This window comes from Mixophyes fleayi, chromosome 2, assembly GCF_038048845.1.
Source record: "Mixophyes fleayi isolate aMixFle1 chromosome 2, aMixFle1.hap1, whole genome shotgun sequence".
NCBI lineage: Eukaryota > Metazoa > Chordata > Amphibia > Anura > Limnodynastidae > Mixophyes > Mixophyes fleayi.
In genome coordinates this window covers 196,955,093-196,977,879 of record NC_134403.1, presented here as the reverse complement: position 1 = coordinate 196,977,879, position 22,787 = coordinate 196,955,093, and the positions used below count along the sequence as shown (strand labels likewise).

The following is a 22,787-nucleotide window of genomic DNA, read 5'->3' as shown; positions in this document are numbered from 1 at the left end:
ATTTCTCTTGACAGCACCCTTATCTCCCATCTCTTAATAAATTATTTTGTCAGGGGTATCCTTGGTGTTTAGAGTTAATATTGTAAAAACACTAAGAAGGGGTGGGAGGTTAGGGCTTTTTTTAAATCTGTTTTGTGTCAATAGGTGGGAGGGGACTCTTTCCATGGCTGTGCTGTCCTGGGAATGTCGTGCAAAATACATTACAAAGAAGTACAAACAGAAACAAAGAGCAACGCCCTGCTTGTTAGAGTTCACAATCTAAACAGAGAAAGGGGACAAGAGACACACAAGGTGTGGGTGTGGAGAGCCAGGCTGCTTACAATTGTGTTGGTTAGAGAAAGCACCAACAATGTAGAGAACAAGAAGCTAAGAAGTGTCAGGGTAAGCTTCATTACAAAGCAATACATTTATTTAAGTAATATAACAGTTCTAAGTTAAATTTAAATAATCTCACCATTGTGCTGTTTTGCTTGTTCTCTAGATTCCCATTTAGCCATTTCCTCTTCAGTCACCTCTTCTCTAGCCACATTGCTTAGTTCATAAGCATTTATATCATGCAGTTTTGGAAGCAAATCTTTAACCCATTCATAGCGGATCGGGCACACAGTCCTGACAAATATCTTAGATGTCACCAAAACATTGTGGAACAAGATCCACTCCATGTGGGCTTCTTGTCCAAACATCTTAAAAAAATAAAAAAAAGATAACACATGAAATAAACCGTCACATTCAACACAGAGGCAGCTGATAAGTGCAGTCAATGGGCCTGAGTCATTAAGGAGAGCAAAGCATAGAAAAGGAGTAACTTTGCACCTGGGCAAAACCATGTTGCATTGCAGGGGGAGTCAATTCAAAATGTGGGGCCAGATTTATCGTTTGGGTAGGGTATGTCCTAGAACAACTTTAAATGTCAGTGTAAAATTAAAGCTATCAAGTATTTGTGAGCTAGATGAAAAAACAGCCAGTATTTAACTTATTTGCAAAACAATAAACTAATTTGCACCCCTTGCATTGTAACATGGTTTGGTTTGTCCAGTAGCAAACTTACTCCTTTTTTTGCATTGCTTTCCTTAATGACTGGAGCCCGATGGGTTCACCAGGAGCTGTTTTTGTGCTCCATAAGAAATGTCACCTATGACGTTTTATTGGTAGATTCTGACATACAGTGGATGTGCTGTACATTAATGTGAGAATAGCTCTAACCTACCTATATGTATAAATGCTCCACTATATCAGCCACAGCTCATTTCACATGTAAATTATCACTGATCGCAATAAGAAAGTTACCAATATCAATAATATGGTTTAAACCATTAATCACAGAAATATGCTAAGGAATTTTTTTTCTGTCTATGTCTCTTTTCTAGATAACACCTCCCTTCTTGCATCTGCTGTGAACTTATACATTGATTGAGCAACTTCCATTTCTGTAACGGTTTAAGCCATATAACAAAATTGCAAAATATCAAAGCACTGTGCTAGTAAACAAATCTAAGTTATTTTTATAGCACAGTGATTACTTTAATTGGTCCCTCAACTCTGAGGGAGAAATTTATCTGTGTACTTGATTCTTTTATTTCAGTTTGAGAACTAATAATTGTGCATATAATTTCTTTTCATGCGGTTGCAATATATTTAAGGGAAAAAATAATGACGCAGGTAATGATTTCAACAAGAGCTAACTCTACAAATTGAAAGAAGTATCCACAATAGGAGACAAGACAAATAAACAATGTTAAAAAGTATTTATTCCTACATGCAAAACACTCACAGCTGATGAAGGGTGGATGTGTACAACACTGCCATTCCCATCCATTGTGCAGAATGTTCTTCCAATAGACCTATATGAGCAGCACAAATGTGTTCACAATGTAAATGAAAGCTTTTACTGAAAATGGCATCATTAATTTTTAATATTGTATAAAGACAAAAAAGCAAACTAACTTGTACAAAAGTAGTGTTTGGGATATAATGCAAACTATTAAAAGTGACCAGGTCATCCGTCTGTGACATAACCCTTTGGTGTTGAAGGTGGTTTTAGGTGCAAATGCGATGGGTGGAAGTTATAGAGCATAACTGAAGTGCCATGAATGTTACATGGCATAGTGCAGAAGATGAGAAAGAGAGTTAACATAGGAGTTGCAACCAAACTATTACATATGAGTGGTTGTCACTGATTGCAGAAGAGATGTTTGTGTAGTGCTTGAGACTCTCCAGATGTTTCATCTGAAGGATTTTAGATACAAAGCAGTATTTAGGGGAGTGGTAGACATAAAGGAGATAACTGTGTATACAAATATTGATGCAGAGTGGGGGACTGTCCAGTGTGTGGGTTTTAATGCTGTGTGTCATTGCTAATTTTCTCTGATATCAAACGGATAAGGCAGAAACCTGAACCTTCAAGGAACTGAGTCTCAATCCCCTGTCCAGACCAAACTGCAAAAAGATGCGTAAATGGCCAAACAAAAAGAAGAGGTAGGAAACCCCTTTTTTCCACATCAGGAGATGTAGGTCTTCTAGACCCTGTGAAAATTCCTTGAGCACTGACAGAATCATGCTGTCCGGGAAGCCCTTAGCTCTAAGGATCATGGCTTCAACAGCCACGCCGTAAAAGCCAGCCAAGGTCCCTGGCTTAGTAGGTCTGGTCTTAGAAGCAGAGGCCACAACCGTCCCTGCGTCCAACCGAGCCCTAATCAGCCCCGCATTGATGGCAGCATCCTCCAGATATTTGGACACCTCATGGATATGCTCCATCAGTTTGTAAATCCTATATGGGTCTGTTAGACTGCCAGTTGATCTGACCACCTCTCAACTGCCTTATTGACTCAAGCCAGGGACTAAGGCAGGACCCTGCCACCGTGAATACCAACTTATGGGTGGCCCCATTTTTCCTATTCATTGTATCCCTTAAGGTAGTAGCATTCAGAATCGGAATGGTTGTTGTCATGGATAGGCAAGCTATTGGCGTATCTACTTAGGCGGAGATTCCCATCTCACCACCTCATTACTAGGAAGACGATAAATGGAATGCAACCTACAGGAGACCTGGAACCTACAATCAGGCTTGGTCCATGCTTCGCATAAAAGGTCCTCCATCAGAGTGGAAGACAGAAGGAAACCATCTGTTTCTGCTTTAAACAGCGAAATGTTGGGAATCACTGATTCTCCACTGTTCTGAATATTTAGTGTCTGTTGGATGGCTTGCACTAGATCCTCTATTCCTGGCTTCCTGTTGGAGTCCTCATCAGGGTCAGAGATGTCAGCCACCTCGCCTTCCTCCTAGGAGGAAAACTCAAAGTCTGATACTAGGACAAATAACCACCGTAACGTGGTGCAGATTCAATAATCCTCTCCAAGGAAGAGGAAACCAGAACCAGACTCTCCACTGTCTTCACCAAGCATTAAGCCCAAGCCGGCTCGTGAGAAGGGGCTCAAGAGCACCAGGGGAGGAAGTGTCGCTCTTCAAAACTCCTGTGGGGGGGGAACGGAGGAGGGGGATTTCCTGCTTGGCTCCCTGGGATATGTGGCGAGATGCGTAAGCTCCACAATAGACTGTTCTAAGGATTTAGCCCAGGCTAGGTCTGCCACCTCACTAGCATCCTCCCTAGACTAGGCACAAGGTAATTTGGTATGGCACTTGGAGCAAGCAAACACCCTTGCTGATGTCCCACCTGCAAGCCTAGCCTTGGACATACTCCCATTACCAAACACGACAGAGAGGTAATGGAAGATAGAGAGGACAGCTTCAGTGCACGATCCCAAGGTGGTTCTGAAATTGCAAAATGGACCCAAAATACAGAGAAGACACTGATAGATCCAGTCATTACATGCGCCCCTCACACACTACTTCACTGCCGAGAGGGGTGGAGAAGGACAGCTGCTGTGTGCTGCCTCACTTTTTGGCAGGCTTTACCTCAATAAGAGAAGTCCGCCAAGGAGAAGGTGCTGGAAATTGAAAGTACCTCCTCCAAGGGCCCAGCACCTAAGAGATGGCTGCTTCCAGAAGGATGGCCCCTTCAGCCACCCTCTGCCCAGTGCGGCCACAAGCCTCCACAAGACTCACCTCCCCAGAATCAGAGACCATGTAGGCACTAACATGTAGACACAGTAAAGGGGAGCTGACCAGAATGGAGCCCCATACCTGCTGCACCCCGGTGTGCGATTAGATTCCGGTCCCGGTGCCTGATGGAGCTGGAGATACAGGGATCCTGGTCACTGCCTGTGGTCCCACATTAGGATCAGGCATGTGGCAGTAGGAGGTATCAATCATGGTACCTCCTACTGCCACCTCAGCCCATACCAGACAATCCCCCAGCAGTCAGCAGTTGTTCAGATGCTGGTCTGAAGTTGGGGGGAAAATTTGTTTTAAACTGGTTTTAAAAAAAAAATAGTCTGCCAACAGTAGCCATTAAAATCAGCACCTAGTTTCGGTGGGCACTTTAAAAGAACCTGGAGTCCTTGTAGCCTGCAGGGGTATAGAGGGAAAGGAGCTTGAACTCTTGGATGGGGGTTAAAGTGCCCAAAGTTTTCTTACTGCACCTCTATACCCAGCGTTTCCAGAATTGCCCATGGATGTGAGAGAAAGGTGGTTTTCGATCAAGAGTTGAACTTAATAAATACACCCCTGGAATGACAAAGTCAATGTTTCAAGTTGCAGGGGTGATGGATTTATTTAATAATCAGGTCAGTGAAGAAGAGAGCCTTGTGAGTAAGAAACAGGACTTGTCTGAAGAGTATCAGGAATCTGTATAATGATGAATGGTACTGATACAGGAGAGAAGCATATATGGTGTAACAAAAAGAATTTTGCAGGTACTTGTCATAGAACATAACCAAGTGACATTTCAACTGACGCCCGTATAATTAACAAGTACCGAAAGTTGTACGGCATAACATAGCTATGGGAGTGGATGGTGTAGAAATCAATTGAACAAGTTAAATGATAGATGATGGAGAAGCAAAATTATTTTGATCTGTACAACTACTTTGCATTTAGCACAAAAGGAGTGATATGATGTGGCTGCCAAACTCTGGCTAACAAATTTGAAGGATGCAACATCCTTTTCAAATATAAAACTAGAATGTTTATGTCCTTTGTTTACTTATTTTTGGGAATTTTTAAAAAGTTTACCTTTTCTAGAAATAAATTATGTGCTGTTAAATACTTTCGTGTCAAAAAAGACAAAAGTATTATAGGAGTGATACCTTTATTGGCTAACCAAAAAATAAAGGTATCACTCCTATAATACTTTTGTCTTTTTTGACACAAAAGTATTTAACATCACATAGATTTTTCTGGCTAACAGGTACTGAAATAATATTTTTTTTAAAATAATTATTTTGCTACACATCTAGAAATAAATTAAAAAGCGTTACTGTGTTAACATTGTTTCTTAAAGGGGTTGTATCATGTTCCTTTTCAAATTTAAAGCTATTTTTTTTAAACTTTTTATTTATAAACAGTAGGTAGACATAAAGCACAACAATACATGTCATTGACAGTACTCGAGTACCGAGAATATAAAATACTCAGAATCGGAGAAAAAAAGAGATAAAAAAAGTTGTTTGTTTTATAACAGTAACCACAACATTTCTCTTTGCATAGTGCGGGGTTAAATATATATTTTTTGCACAGTTCCCCAGGTTATAAAGACTTCTCTGCATGTTATATTTAAATATTATAATCTTTTTTTTTAAACTAGGCTTGGCAATTTATTAAAGTGGAGTACTTAAAATACAAAAAAAATGTAGTAAACATAACATGATAGGGATTGTGGTGCTCCAAGTCTATCACTTGTGGGATGTTTAAATGCACACTACAAAAATGTACCTGTAAGAAACTTACGGAGTCTCGACATATTTTTGGTACAGTTTGGATATGGCCACATCACCAATTACATCAAAGATTAGGTAGGCATTCAGTTGGTAATTCCCTTAACTGGATGCCTACCTAATCATGATTTTGAAGTTGGTTCAGAAAAATCTGGCCTTTGAATTAAGGAGAAATGTTTAATGTCATATATTTGAATCTATATATTAACCAGTGTTTATAAAGACATTAAAAAGGCGATGTAACCAAGTCTCGTTACCTATTTATGGGTATCATCGACTAGATGCATAAATTATTTTCTTCATTCTCATTATTGTTATCTGTAAAGTTTGCTTGTCTTTATTTTCTTATATCATTATGTACAAGTGAGTTTGAAAATTGTCCACTTTTATATAGTCATCATAATTCTCTATTCAAACAACTCTTGTCAATGTATAACAGATTCCCTAGAATTCAAGCCTGGATAAAAGTTACAACTGTTTATTGGACAAGAGAGCTGCCCATCATGGACCAAACAAATGGCAGGCTTGCTCTTTATCAACCAATCCTGCTCTAATCCTGTTTTCAAGAGTCTATTTCAACCTCCTGAAAATCTCAAATATAATCACCAAATATCCCTGAGGAAGCCCCTAGGCGAAAAGCGTCTGATATTGGACCTTTTAGTACCTAGAAAGAAATCTGTTTATCTGCTTGAAGGACAGCTTTACTATAGAGGATTCTATGGCTTTTATTACTTACATTGCCACATGCGTAAATTGAGACTAGCTGCGGCCGCGATTATCACTCTCTGTTTACCTAAACAACCACCTCTGGAATCTACAGACGGAGGGACCGAAAAGAGACTGCAATAACTGAAGATATCCCCGATCGGGTAAGTCTGAAAAACCACGGGTCCCGCTACCAATGTTTCTAGTGGAATGCTTTAATACAAAATCACGGACTATTGGAAACTTGCATTTACTATTGGGGTTAACGGGAGTTTTTACTTGTGGACATCATTGTGGCTTATGTTTTCGTTGACAACCTTTTGGATTTTTTATTTTTTTGGATTTAATTGTTTGACTGCTTACCGTAACCAACTTGGAAAAACTCTGATTTCTATTAAGGACATATAACCCCTTTTTCAAAGGGTGACAATAGCCATTATCAAGGGTGGCATCCAAGTGTCTATCTTTATTTATTTATATATATATATATATATATATATATATATATATATATATATATATATATATATATGCTTTCAATGTTAGTATTTGTTTTACTTTTTTAGAGCATGTATGTGTAGATTTATAAGCTGCAGCTTAGATAAGTTATGCTTGCTTTATTTGTGATGTTGCAAATGTACTGACATAATAAAATTGTTTTATTACATATATTATTTGTTATGAACATACATTTATCAGTTCACAAAGTAGCAACCTTTCTGCGCCAGGGGATATTCCATTTCTGATTATCTTGGATGGACAGAACTCCCCTCTGTTATCATCTGTCTTCCCCGGCTGCATTTTGGGTTTGTGATTGAGACCTATAAATACTCAAAGGAAGCGCAGATCCACAATCTGTTATTTATACTAGTTTTACAAGATTTACCTTCAGATCTGTGCTCTTCCATCTGTCATAATCATCGGCTGAAAAGATTGTGACTCTGTGACCTCTATGGAGATCTGGGGGTAAATGTATCAAGCTGAGAGTTTTCCGGCGGGTTTGAAAAGTGGAGATGTTGCCTATAGCAACCAATCAGATTCTAGCTTTCATTTTGTAGAATGTACTAAATAGATGATAGCTAGAATCTGATTGGTTTTTCAAACCCGGCAGAAAACTCTCAGCTTGATACATTTACCCCCTGGTCTTGAGTCCATACACACTGCAGAATTGGAACGACATTGTTCCATCATTGAACGTAAATTTTAGTCCGTTTATAAAATCAAATCAAACCATACAACGTGCTTTGTAACATTAATCGTTCATGCTGGAGCGTACACACTAATGCAATATCAGGCTGAACGCTAGTTTATCGCGTTAAATTTAAACATTATAGAGCTAGAGTCTGCAGTGGACACTGTAGAGTCAGTATTGTTGAGAAATTCCAAGCATATGACCTTTATTGTCAGAGGTGCAGAAATCACACAGCGACTGATGAAAAGCAATCAGGGACACATCAACAGATGCAAAGTATTCATGAATGCATCAAGAAGATACAGCAGATGATGACAGGAGTCTCAGAAATAGGTTCTAGTTAACTCCAATAAGCCTAGCAACCATTTTTCAAGGCTTTAATGCAGAGAATCTTTCCTCCTAGTAGAATAATTTATACTGGGCTGTTAAGCCTTATAAAGAACAAAAACATGCAGAGTTATAGACGGAAAGGGTGGAGCTATCAGCCCCTTCCTCACATCTGGCAAATCTCCACCCTGCTACATGCCTCATCTTTTAATCGTTTGTTCCAGAGGAACCATGGTGAACACCCAACACTCCAAGCTGGTGTGTGACAAAATGTTTCCATTAAGATGCTAGCTTTGTGGCCTATGACATGTCTTGAGAAACCCTGAAGAACCAGATACCACCTGGTCAACCGCATATTAGCATCCCGCATAGTATGTAACCATCTCAGTGGAGCTTGGTCAGTGACAACCACAGAATGCACCCTCCCAAGGTAGTATCAGAGAGTCTCCACTGCCCATTTTATTGAAAGGTACTCCTGTCCTACTGTGCATCCCTGGACAGGTGACAGACAACAAGCCCGAACCAACAGATGGAAGAGGGTAGTTTCAGAAAAGCATGGATAAAAGAATCTCTGAAAGACAGCCAGCAGGTTCCTGCAATCAGCAATGCTGACAGCTATGTCGGCAGAGTTTACCCAGGACTTGGTTCTGACAGATGCATCAAGATCCGAAACAGTCACTCTACTCTCATCTTTTCCACTCACAGCTCATCTGCGTCAGGTTACTGATGAAATCATAGGAGATGTTCAAAGCCGTTTTGGTGGACAAACGTTTCGCCACATCTGCTGGCACAGTGTTCTAGACAATTCAGAAGGTCATTGCCATTATACTATCCCAATGTAGATGAACAGTACATATAAGTCCTGGGCTTGCTTGGATATATGCTTGTCACGGGCACTAGGAGTCTTTGCCCAGGATATCACCAGATGATGTTCTTACCAGAGTAATATAGCTGGTACTATGGTCCTCTGGTAGCAGGGTGACAACGGAACAGGAGAATCAGCAGATGGTGAGAGAATGCTCAAGGAAAGTCTATGACTAGCAGCAACTGGTAATGACTTAGATGTATGAACACGAGGAACCAGATGGACAAGTAAACGTGAGGAGAGTCAGTGGTCTGCGTACAGCAAGTTGTACCACTGCTATAGTGAGAAGGAATGTCCAGGAGTAGAGAGGAGGTAGTGAAAGTCAGTGGTCTGCGTATAGCAAGTTGTACCGCTGTCTATAGTGAAGGAATGGGTTCCAGGTGCAAGTAGGTAACGGGGAAGTCAGTGGTCTGTGTACAGCAAGTTGTACCACTGCTTATGTGAGAGGATACTTGAAACTGGTGCCAATGGGAAACAGGAGTCAGTGGTCTGCGTTCAGCAAGTTGTACCACTGCTATATATATATGTGAGTAGGGGCACGAGGAGATGAATGGAATACAGAGGATACACGGGCGGCACACGGAACTTGATCCCACGATGATAACCACAATACAATAATAACTGACAAGCGCTGCTTGAAGTATACAAAGTCACTATAGAGATCCAGGTAATCGGAAACAAAGTCAATAGTAACAATAGCTTCAGTAGATGGAAGACTCCGGAGATGAACACAACACAGTCCAGACGGATATGCAATACAATAGCAAAGTCTATGGAAAGTATGCATACCGCGGTTCAGGAGAGCAGGCTGTCAAGGAGAAGTGCAGGGATACCTGAACGGCTAAACGCCGGCAGGAGGAGAGACCACTGGAGGATGGAAGCGGTAATCAGGTTGGTGCAGCGCACGAAAGGTAACCGGTAATCAAAGGAGCAATACTCAGGAAGCAGTAGTAAGTAGAACTGGAAACATGATGAACACGGGAGAGTTGAGGCTGTCTGGTATCCGGCAGCAGTAGCGGAGGCAGCGGAGGGGAGACACGCTGAACACAGGAGAGTAGAGACGGTCTGGAATCCGGCAGCAGTAGCAGATAGGAATCAGTGGAGAGCTGACACGATGAACACAGGAGAGTTGAGACAGTCTGGAACCCGGCAGTAGTAACGGAGGCAGCGGAGAGCAGACACGCTGAACACCGGAGAGTTGAGGCGGTCTGGAATCCGGCAGCAGTAGCAGATAGGAATCAGCTGAGTGCAGACACGATGAACACTGGAGAGTTGAAGTAGTCTGGAAACCACAATCGTAGTAGACAGGAATCAGCTGGAGCTGAATACACGAGGAAACACAGGAACACCTTCAGAGGCTCATGAGGAATGAGACTCCAAGATCAGGCAACTAGGTAATGATCACAGGTGGTTTAAATAGGGAGGGTTGCCTGATCGTCCAATTAATTAAAAGTAACAGGTACTGAAGGTTTCATAAGAGCTGCACATGCGCAGACCCTCAGGATGGCGGACGGCTACGGTTCCTGAACACAGGAGAAATGGCACTCGCAGTCCGGTGAGTGACAATGCTTCATTTTTCATGTTCCTTCTGGAACATCAAAAACAGTTACATGAGGATTCCCATGTTAGCATCCTCTCAACCAGGACGAGACTGAATATCATTTCAATCTTCTATTAGTAACTTGTAGAGCTAGTATTAAGTACAGAGGGAAACTCTAAGAGCCACATAGCAAATGTGCAAACTAATCATTAACACATCAGATGATGATAGGATCCTGGATGCTCAGGCGCAATTATCAGGACTTTGCATGATAGAGGTTTTGCAGAGCACAGGCACTCTTTCCTCATAGTAGACCAATTTAGACTGAGCTGTCTTGCCTTACGAAGGTCATAGTACCACCCATTTATATGAGGAAGGGGTGGAACGATCAGTCTCTCCTTGAGGATTTAACCCATTCCAGATCTTCTTCCTGTTACTTAAAATGTAATAATAAATAGTCCCCCCAACTAGCTGTTCTATGGATCATGGAAAATATGAGGAATTGCCCAAGGCAAACCCAGTCCTCAGGGAGCCGAAACAGTGGAGGTTTCCAGGTTACATGTGATATAAATAGTACCATAAGTAGTACCACCTGGGGATATTTTACAATGTTTTATTCAGTGATGAATACACCTGGGCTCCAGCAAGGAGATCTAGAAAATATGCACTGTTAGGGGGCCCTGAGGACTGGGTTTGTGAAACCCTGGCTCAAGGAATGGCTTACACAGCTGTAAGCCATTCCTAGAGCCAGTGAGAAACTGCTTTCTCACTAAGCCAAAGGCTTACACTTGGAAGCAGTAGGAATGAATATAAAAACAAAGGAATGCAGGAAGATGTTTTATTTCAATATTCTACCTTGTTGTCATTATTCTTAAAGCTTGTATTGTGTTTGCTAGCATCAGACAGATTTTAAGGTGTGGTCATGTGGGTAACAATCCACTACACTAAAGTAGAAAAGTGCAGTCCAAACATATTTTAATTATCTTTGTATACTTCAATATGCTTAATTTTATTTATTTTTTCTTGATATTATTGATGTCCTTGTTTCTTTCTACCATTTAGTTTTGTATCCTCACATCCACTTGCGTTAGCCCCATTATATATTTGTGCAGAAAGCGCATGTAGGTTTTACCAGGTGTTGAGTTTATGGTTACATTCCACCAATACTTGCGCTGATTCTCATCATGCCTGTTAAGTCCTTTCAGTTTGGATTTTCATTATTTTGTGGCATTACATCAATTAATTTATATATGGGGTGGATTCATATGTATATAAATTAATGTTTTTTTGTTGTTATTTGAAAATGAACAGCGTAGATATAAAAAAAAACACAAATAAACCAAAACACTATAAAATGTACGTTTTCACTTGAGTAAAGAAAATTGGAAGCAGTAATTGTAATAAGCAACATTAAAATGCCTAACAAGTGGTAATGTTTTCAACATTAGATATATTTCAGCTTAGTGAATCAGTTTATACAGCTCCTAGATGATAATACATGTGACTTTGAATGCAGTAATCTAGTAATGGTTCACGTTATATAAAACACCTCATTTTATTAAACAAGGTAAAAGGAAGTTTGTAAGTTTGTTCATTACTTTATTTGCTGTTTAACAAAGGTTATATGGTTTAGAATATGGCCACTAGTTTAATGTACACATTAGCCACCTGCATCCTTCACAATACCTCCTCAACATGTACAGAACACATGATAGACAATAAAACTGTACTGCCTTCAAAAGACCATGTCCTTGTTAACCAGACCATATTCCAGATCTTGCTAGGAACCTGTGCCACTCTGTCACAGTTATGATGGCATGAATTATAAGGTGCAAAAGTATTAAAATTCAACTTTGAATGTATTTGCCACAAAATAAAATATTTTATAAACATAAAATAACCAGATTCCTTATGAAACAATAAGACAATTTATTTAAAAGGTGGCTCGCCATTTAGAGGCCCAGATGCACAGACTAGTGTGCACTGTTGTAAATGGTAATGTGCACTGCCTTACCTTCTGGCTACATTGGAGAAAAAACCAGCACAAAGACATCGCTTGAGTATCTCATTCCTGGGAACATTCAATTTTTCCACTGGAAAGTCCTTCATCTAAATAAATACATGTAAAACAAAACATGAAAAGTGAAAGTACCAATTCAAAAATGATTATGCTATGGTGGCTGTAAAAATGCACTTCTCCTTTAGTGCCATTGCATCTGCTAATGCTCATAAGATATTCTTACATATATTGCTACACAAACTGAGATGGGGACATAGGTGTGAGTTTCATTATTGCATCATTTATTTTTATTTCTATTATTTATTTATAAAGCATCAGACATATTTCCGAGTGCATACTCTGCTTTTAAGTGTGCACAAGTCAATTTGACAGTACTGTCTGTAATGCATCTTGTGTATTGTACTGTTTGAATACAATATAGTATCATATTACAAACAGAAGCATGATTTCCCTGCAAAGTTACAGGGGGAAAAAAGTAAGCGGCAAAACTATGCTACAAAATCTGTCAGTCAACAACCATTTTCAAATGCCTTCAAAAGACCATGAGCTTGTTAACCAGACTCTGAGTAATCTATTAATAAATAATGTAATAATTTTATCTACACTTAACAATACAACAGGCTTAATTTACAAAGCACAGAATGGTCAAGGTATAGCACAAAATCAATTAGTCCTGCTGCATCTAGATACAGCTAAAGTGCTATTAAGTGCACTTGGAACCCTATGCACTGCAATCAGAGTACAGCTGGTCCCTGAATACATTGTATGAGCTGACAGCCAGGACAAATGGTGTCAATCAGGTCAGATCAAAACAAGGCCATTACAAGTTGGTGGAGATATGCGGTTTGTGCAAGTGTTGCTAAACTTGTGGTTATTGCATCACTGAATCTATGGATACGTATGCATGATGCCACCTTACAGGTCTCTCCACCATCTAGGCCATACTTGCCAACTCTCCCGGAATGTCCGGGAGACTCCCGAATTCTGGGTGGGTCTCATGGACTCCCGGGAGAGTATGACAGTCTCCCGCATCTTTAAATTAGAATTAAATCCAAAATGCTGGGCATTTGGGTATGGGGCCAAAATGACAAGATTTTCGGAGCCCTGCCCCCTGCACGCCCATCTGCCCCCGGCAGCTTCCGGATCATATTTGCCATAAGTTGGCAAGTATGATCTAGGCCTCTGCACCACTTCAACCTACCCTCCTGCAACTTTGACTGTTTAACCTCCATCTCCTCAGCTACTCTCCTATCTGCTAAGCCTAATGCCCCATTTGCTCCTATTGTCTCTTCTAAATCTCTCCCTTTAGAATGTAATGTCTCACCAGCAGGGTCCCTCTACCTGTCCACCATCAGACTACCTTGTATGCCCCTTGTCTGTAAACTGCATTCATGCATTTTTTATTCTGCTCAAGTATAGGCATATACCTGTTTTTGTATGTCATATCTGAATGCCTATGTCAGGCGTTATAGAATCTCTGGCGCCTTATAAATAAACAATGATGATGATGTATCTGTGAAGATATTTTTATGCTTGCATGTTTGCCATTGGGTATTTAAATAAATGTTACATTACATGTAGAGAGTTTCTAAGAATGGTATACAACTGTGAGTGTAGCACTTTACCAAGGGTTGGGAGTGGGGTGTTTAACCAAAGGATTTTTGCCAAGTGTGTTGGTAGTGGGCAAATGTGTTGGGAGATGTTGAGTGGGCCATTATTGTGCCATCATTGGACTCTGTATACTAGGTAAATACTACATAATGTCTATGGGTATCCAGTGTCAGAGCCGTACACACATGTAATGTCACAGAAAAGCATACATTCACTCCAATAGCAAAACACACATGTAGATCTACAGCTAATACATTCCTTCCACAGCAAAACATGCATCCACTATTACATCCACTTTCTTCCTTGAGCAGTCTCTGATTGTCCAGAGGTCCCAGTGTTTGTGTTTCAGGTAAAACTGCAGAGTAGTTACACCTTATATTACTAGATGTTATATAGATACATAATATAGCTACAAATCGCATCACTGCTGAGCTTTTAAAACAGCCTTAAGCTCTTGCTTACAACAATGGAGTGGTAATAAATTTGACTTATTTACATTACGCCTATCAATATACACTATACATAGTGGAAGCAACCAGTGAAAGAGAATGCAGCCTATCAATCCACTACTAAGCAGTGCCTCATGACTGATAATTAGCCATGGAGTACCTTAGTGATGTAACTGATTTCTAGTGACTTAATAGACTATATTCTCATTATTGGGTGCATCAACATAATGGCTATCATTAATGTGTGTATGCGAGACGTATAATTTAACGGTAAGCGTTACTGTATTATTGACTATGTGAAAAAAACTATCATTCAAAAGTACCAACTTGAATATCAGAACTAATTATCTAATTTAGATATTCTAGTTGTAGTGATACATTTTTGTGAAGAAGAAAATACAATTGTTTTGATAAGAAGATAAATATCCTTATATAGAATACTTTCCCTATATTAAACACAAAGTTTGTCAGACACCAGACACGGTCTGCTTGACCAGCTGATCTTTCAGTCACATTTCTAGTGCCTGGGACACAGGAAGACCAAATGACTTGTCCAATGTACACTAAGGTTTGAACCAGAAGCTCCAGCAGTTCTCTCTGTGAGAGTTTCTATGACCCCAAAGCTAATTTCTCTGTCCTTATTTTACTACAGTACATTTTATTTTGTATATTTTACATATTCTTATTGCCACATAATACAGCTTCTTTTCATGTTTTATACTTGACACTGAGTATGACATTTTAATATTATAAATACAATAACAAACATATTATCATTTTGATTCTTCCTCAAATATAAAGTACCCCGATAACTCTGAAAACAGGTCACTCCGGTCAATTCTGGTGCCTACATAATTGCATATGCAGATAACAGAAATTAAGGTACACACCTGTTTCAGCTTATCTGTAATATCCTGAAGCTGTTTTTCCACACTGAACGCAGACTTTACAGCTCTCCAGTGAACTGCGTTTCTGTGACACCAGGAAGCAGGATTGTCACTGACAAAGAAAAATAGTATAATTATGTATCAATAAGAATAGTATCCAGGTCAAGCAGTTCATATCCTAACAAACACAGCATTTCAGTGCATCTCCGTGTTCATGCACACATAAAGCAAACCCTGTTATACTGTTTCATTTGCCTGTGCGCAATCATATCTATAAAGCATAAAATGACCCCTCTGCAGTGTGATCGGAGCTTTGGAAGTGCTGTGCACTACAATCTTCGATTGTGTTACCAACAAAACAAGATGGGCACACGTGCAGAGGAATAACCTTTTGCACTGGCAGAAGGGGGGCATTGGGTGGATGCAGAGCATTCCTAGCTGCACTGGTGTGCCTTGATTTGCAATGCCGTCCAGAACAGAGATTGCAGTTTGTACAGTAATATTATTGCAATGAGATAAAGAAGTGGAGTGGGCACATTTTCAGTTAATTTGGGTTTTGTTCACACTTTTAATGGTTCTCGTTGTGCAGTTCCATGTTGTGCTTTGGAAAAGAAGTGTGTTTCCAGGTGCACTCTGAGCAATATACTGTAATAAAACGTATCACACACACAAACATTGACACATCGGGTAAAGAAAATCACCATATATTCACACAAACTCTCATGAGTAATACAAACCACAAATAATGTTAAACCAGGCAGTAAATTAGGAGGAGAAAAAAAAGTTTACTTGATTTACAGGGGTGGTACTAAAGGGTAGGAGGTTGGACTTGAACCTTGATCTGCAGTTTAAACTTTTGCACAAGGGGCATCACTAAAGCTTATAACAAGGCACACTTCTAGCTTGTGTATGTGCACCTTGAAGTGGGAAGGCCATTGAGGCGCACTGATGAAAACTGTCGAAGTCGTATATTTGGATGAACGAAAGTATATTGGTTAATATTGTTTTATCGTGCGATTGCACTCAGTATGCCACGCTACACGTGGCATAGTGCGATCACGCGGTAAAATACGCACGCACACACTTGCACTACAACTTTTAGTTATTTATATATTTCATATTTATATTGATTCCAATCCACAGTGAATTATGAGCAGATAGTATTTAGTTTATTATTAGTTTATATAATATGATTATATGTACACTTCAGTGTTATTTAAGGTTCAGGTTATGGGAAATGTCTGATATCATTTTAATCCCCTATTCATCAGCAGCTGTCCAGTTCATTCGCCGAAGAGATCGCATATTGCATACTCTAGTTATTGATGGATCATTGGATCAATGGATCATTGGAACACTCTTTGTTTTAGGCTGCAGTGACTCATGATAATTTGTTTGGCTAAGAATCATTATCCAAAAATGAAGTATGTACATACTTTGCTCCAAAATATCGTTTTATGTATCTCAGATGAGTCACCAAGGAGTAAATGTATCAAGCTGAGAGTTTTCCGGCGGGTTTGAAAAACCAATCAGATTCTAGCTATCATTTATTTAATGCATTCTACAAAATGACAGCTAGAATCTGATTGGTTGCTATTGGCAACATCTCCACTTTTCAAACCCGCCGGCTAACTCTCAGCTTGATACATTTACCCCCAAGAGTTACATTTTTCTTCCATTTCTCTGTTATAAGTCAGGAAGTCCGTTGCAAAGGTATGTAGTTATGGTGATACAGAGTTCTTAAAGACCAAATGACAGACAACACTGGATTGCATGGTTGATGCAAGACCCCCTAGTCAAGTATGAGCAGGGGTCATAGTTTGGTGAATAGGGGATTAGTGGAATGAATACAGCCATTGTCCCATAGTGTCCAATCCAGCAGTCATGTTTGCTATAAAATCTCCCTTTTTGCATGTTTGTTTGTTTTCAAACCCTTGTATTCAAAATCTTTGTATTCTTATTACTCATTTGCTTTCTTATTTCTCATTCTTTACATCTATGCTAGTATCTCTCTATCTTTCTCTCTCTTCTCTTGTATAGAGATATGAAAAGACATAGACACAGTCTCATTTATGGGGCTTAGACATTTTTTTTTACATAAGACAAACTCAGGGAGATACACACTAGATTGACATGAGTTACAGAAACATTTAGGGGTTTGGTGTTAGGTGTATAGAAGCTGCTAATGTTAAGCAGAAAGTTTTTGTTGTGGAAATATGATTCATGTTTTTTTTTTAGATTGCATATCTGCTTTTTGCCTCCTGTACAAAGTGTGCCTTTATATTTATGCACAAAGGGTGGAGAGATCGCTAGAGGTTAAACATACAGATATGCATCTCTGTGTAGAACATTGGAGTAGGATTTTTGGCACAAGATACGACATAATGTGAAACCCTAGAAAATGTAGAATTTTCGTGTTTTATATTTTTTCACTGTTAGACAGACATGTAATGGATACTGTTATATTTGAAGTGTTATAGAAATAGACCCCTTTGCCCTTTTCACTTAGTCAAGTAGCTGAATATAGGGTACTGAAAATGAAAATGTGAGTTGGCAGAGGGAAAATCGATTGATATATATGGTCTTCAGCATTTTTCTAGTCTAGGGGGCGATGTTGAGGTGACTGAAAAATCCTTTATAGCAATACCAGCATATGAGTAGGACACTACATAGAGGACTTTACACAGTGACACAGTTACCAACTGAAGTAGCTGCTAGTAAAATCCACACTTACACACACAACTATACATGGCTGTCACACCAGGGTGAACATAGCTGTCAAATCGACAGCCGGGTTTTATGTGACAGCTGACAAATCTATGTTTTGTTTTGTTTTTCGTTGTATTGTCTTAAAATGTGAACACACACACACATACACATATTAGCTAATATATGAAGATTTGGGTTACCTGAAGAATTTCTCCAGGTGAAACAAATCCATGTCATCCAATTACCACCTTGCAGGATTCTCAAGTATACACTGGTGTACCGATGAAATATGTCTGGGTAAAGGTGTATTGAAATGTGTCTAATGTATTACTGTGTCATAAAGCTTTTGTTATTCAATGTGAATGCCCTAGAGTTATAATAGGTGATAGGGGTATTCATGTTATTGATAATAAATGTATAATGTATGAGTAGTGGTAACAAATTACATACTTTTGATTAGCCACAAACCAGTGTGAACATAAAATAAGGGTATTAGAACAAATTGAATAGAATGAGGGTTGAAACTTGATTGAAGGGGTTGATAGCTTTGGCCACTAGTCCTTCCCCACTATCAAGATCACTCCTGGGCTGCCTCTTAACCTGTTGACTTTTGAAATGTTCTTGACCCCTCTTGGGATGAGTTTGTAACTGAGAGACTAGTTTAGACCTTGAGAGGGAAGGTAAACGGTGAGATAGCAACCGAGAACGTTCAAAACACTGTTTCCTGAAAAGTTACACTAACTGTCAGGATGTTGGACCGGGAGAGTAAGTTGTGGAACATTAATTTCCTAGGCTCAGGTTATTTGACAGACAGGTACCAGGTGTAGGCTACCAGCATCACGACTTCAAGGGTAGCAGCGACACACTGGTGCCCATTTCACCCACTGCAGAGGGGCCAACACTCAGAGAAAGGTCCAAGTGCACTCATGAATCTGTTCTGGGAGGCCTCGAATGCAGTTAGTAGCACCTGAGCCAAAGGCTAAGACAGTTGTCCATCATAAAGTTGTACTTTTCCTGTTCTGTGTTTCTCTCATCACATTCTCTTTTCAGGACGGTCAATTATTTTTGATTGTTGACAGGTGACAGAGGCTGGTTCAGGTAATGATATTGAGAAATTGGGGATGAAGGAGAAGTTAGTAGCACAATCGGTCCAGCCAATTACTCTATTCAATTCAGGGGTAAAGGAAAATCTGGAAACCTTGGAGCTTGGAGAAAGTGTGAGTGTCACTCACCGGACTGTGAGTGCCTCTTCTCCCGTTGTTAGAAACCGTGGCCGCCCGCCATCCTGATGGTCTGCGCATGCGCAGCCTCTATGAACTCTTTAGACCTGTTGCTTTTAGTTAATTGGCTGATCAGGCAACACTCCCTATTTAAAGCACCTGTGGTCAATACCTCGTTGCCTGATCTTGGAGTCTCATTCCCTGTGAGTCTCTGAAGGTGTTCCTGTGTTTCCTCGTGTCTTCAGCTCCAGCTGATTCCTCGCTACTGCATTACCGGTTTCCAGACCGCTTCAACTCTCCTGTGTTTCCTCGTGTCTTCAGCTCCAGCTGATTCCTCGCTACTGCATTGCCAGTTTCCAGAACGCTTCAACTCTCCTGTGTTTCATCGTGTCTTCAGTTCCAGCTGATTCCTCGCTACTGCATTACCGGTTTCCAGACCGCTTCAACTCTCCTGTGTTTCATCGTGTCTTCAGTTCCAGCTGATTCCTCGCTACTGCATTAACGGTTTCCAGACCGCTTCAACTCTCCTGTGTTTCATCGTGTCTTCAGTCCCAGCTGATTCCTCGCTACTGCATTACCGGTTTCCAGACCGCTTCAACTCTCCTGTGTTCATCGTGTCTTCAGTCCTAGCTGATTCCTCGCTACTGCATTACCGGTTTCCAGACCGCTTCAACTCTCCTGTGTTTCATCGTGTCTTCAGTCCCAGCTGATTCCTCGCTACTGCATTACCGGTTTCCAGACCGCTTCAACTCTCCTGTGTTCATCGTGTCTTCAGTCCTAGCTGATTCCTGTCTACTGCATTGCCGGTTGCCAGAACGCTTCAACTCTCCTGTGTTTCATCGTGTCTACTATTCCTGCTGACCTCCGCAAGAATCATCATTGCTCCTCTCGTGTAATGTTCTCTGTCTGTGTGCTTCACAGACACGGATTACCGCTACCACTCTCCTGTGGTCTCTACTCGTGTCGGCGTTCAGCCGCTCAGTTATCCCTGTGTTTCTCTCGTGACAGCCTGCTCAACTGAACCGCGGTATGCTTATCTTTTATTGACTTTACCAGTTTATTGCATATCCGCTTGGACTGTGTTTTGCTCATCTACGGAGTCCTCTATCTCACGAAGTTATAGATGCTATTGACTTTGTCTCATATGTCCTGGATCTCAGTAGTGACTTTGTATCTTCAAGCAGCGCTAGTCATTTGCTATTGTATTATATATACCATTGGAATCAAGTTCCTTGTGCTCTCCGTGTTACCTTTGATGCTCCATTCCTCTACCCTAGTGCCTATCCTCACCTATATATGCAGTGGTACAACTTGCTGAACGCAGACCACTGACTCCCTGTTTCCTATTGGCACCAGTTACAAGTTTCCTCACTATAAGCAGTGGTACAACTTGCTATACGCAGACCACTGACTTCCCCGTTACCTACTAGCTCCTGGAACCTGTCCCATCATTACAAGCAGTGGTACAACTTGCTGTACGCAGACCACTGACTTTCCTCACGTCTTCACGTCCATCAAGATCCTCGTGTTCATATTGTTTAACTCATAACCTGTTGCTGCTAGTCATAGACTTTCCTCGAGCATCCTCTCACCATCTGCTGATTCTCCTGTTCCGCTAGTCACCCTGCTACCAGAAGACCACTGTGTGCATACACTACTCTGGTAAGACTACATCTGGTGATATCCTGGGCAAAGACTCCTAGTGCCCGTGACAGTGAGGGGCTATTGTCTGAGTAGCATTACATCCGTAAGTACGTTTGACCTCATAGTTGAAGAGAGGTACACCCAGCGATGCCAGTCCAGTAATATTCAGGCTTGAGCAGGCATCCTTGAGAATGATTATCATTCTTGGGTGGGTAAGGTTGTAGACCAAAAAGTGCTGGGGGTGCTCTTATACCAAGTAGGACTAGTTCTCTTTCCACTAAATATTCCTGAGGTACTCGAATTATGGGTGGGAGGTCGCTAGGGGAAAAGTACGACACCTAGGTCCCTTAATCTGGAGTCTCCCAATGTTTGGCAAGCCAACCGCTATTTCACGTACAAAGAAACCTGAGTATTGGGAGACTGGGAAGAAAGAGCAGACAATAGCCCGCCCACAAGTTTTGATGAAAAGAACTGATGACATTATTAGAAGTGTGTATATTAACGCAAGCTGAAGGAGATTATTCATGACATTATTGATAGACATAGGATGATGCTATTGATGAACATGAAGTGTTTACATGTATTCTGAGCTTAAAGACATGTGTTGAACAGATGAACCTGTTAAACTTGAAGAACTGTAGTAGAGTATTCTGTATAACTGATACATGTTCTATTGTACTCTGCACCCTTCCAAATAATGTATTACATGTTTTATTGCACCCTTGAAGGGCATACAAAAGGTTATCTCCAAGCTCCAGAAGTATACGGTCTATTAAAGCTCTAGTAAAAGAAGAAATCGTTTTGAGGATTAAGACTCTTATGATAACTTGTTTAGATCCACAGACAGCATGGTCATACACCAAGGGGGGCGTGCATTACATAGCATTGAAACGTGGTACTGAGATCCTGCATATAAAATCTTTAAGGTGATAGTTTATTATACTATCAAGGGTAGAACTGTCGAAGTCGTATAATTGGATGAACGAAAGTATATTGGTTAATATTGTTTTATCGTGCGATTGCACTCAGTATGCCACGCTACACGTGGCATAGTGCGATCACGCGGTAAAATACGCACGCACACACTTGCACTACATTTAGTTATTTATATATTTCATATTTATATTGATTCCAATCCACAGTGATTTATGAGCAGATAGTATTTAGTTTATTATTAGTTTATATAATATGATTATATGTACACTTCAGTGTTATTTAATGTTCAGGTTATAGGAAATGTGTCATGTCTGATATCATTTTAATTCCCTATTCATCAGCAGCTGTCCAGTTCATTCGCCGAAGAGATCGCATATTGCATACTCTAGTTATTGATGTTAGGGAATAAATAGTCAGAGTGATACCAAACTGTAAAATGCTAATGGACTAGTTGTAACTAGGGCGGGAGAATCATCTGGAATGTTGACCCTCAGCCTTTGAGGGGGTTGTTTGAACTAGCCTATGACCTGTTTACACTGGACCCATCTGAAGTTTGGACCTATAGAAGCAAGCCATCTGCATTGTTCTCTCTGTAACACTGAATGTATATAATCATAGCTGTGCTCCCACTAGCCTCAGTCTACTCTGATATACTGTTCACTGGTACCCGTGGGAGCGCAGCGAGCGCATGCGAATACAGCGGTATGTATTTATCTTTTGGTATTGGCTGTACTGTATTATAATCATGTGTTGAATTGTTAAACTTTGCTTCTGCTAAAATAAATTTGTGCTTCGGAAACACAATACAATCGCTTGGGCAATGCTTATTTGAAAATGATAGAATTACTTT

General features: G+C 40.3%; 1 protein-coding gene across 1 annotated transcript in view; it reads right to left on the bottom strand.

Moving 5' to 3' along the window:
• The window catches only part of DHX40 (DEAH-box helicase 40), a 90,747-nt gene that overhangs the window by 8,001 nt on the left and 59,959 nt on the right, over window positions 1-22,787 (bottom strand). Inside the window, exons 14-17 of the mRNA XM_075195291.1 lie at window positions 15,432-15,540; window positions 12,476-12,570; window positions 1,772-1,841; window positions 455-683 (exon numbers count right to left, since the gene is read on the bottom strand). Of these exons, the coding sequence (XP_075051392.1) occupies window positions 455-683; window positions 1,772-1,841; window positions 12,476-12,570; window positions 15,432-15,540 (503 nt within the window). The remainder of the gene's footprint in view (window positions 1-454; window positions 684-1,771; window positions 1,842-12,475; window positions 12,571-15,431; window positions 15,541-22,787) is intronic.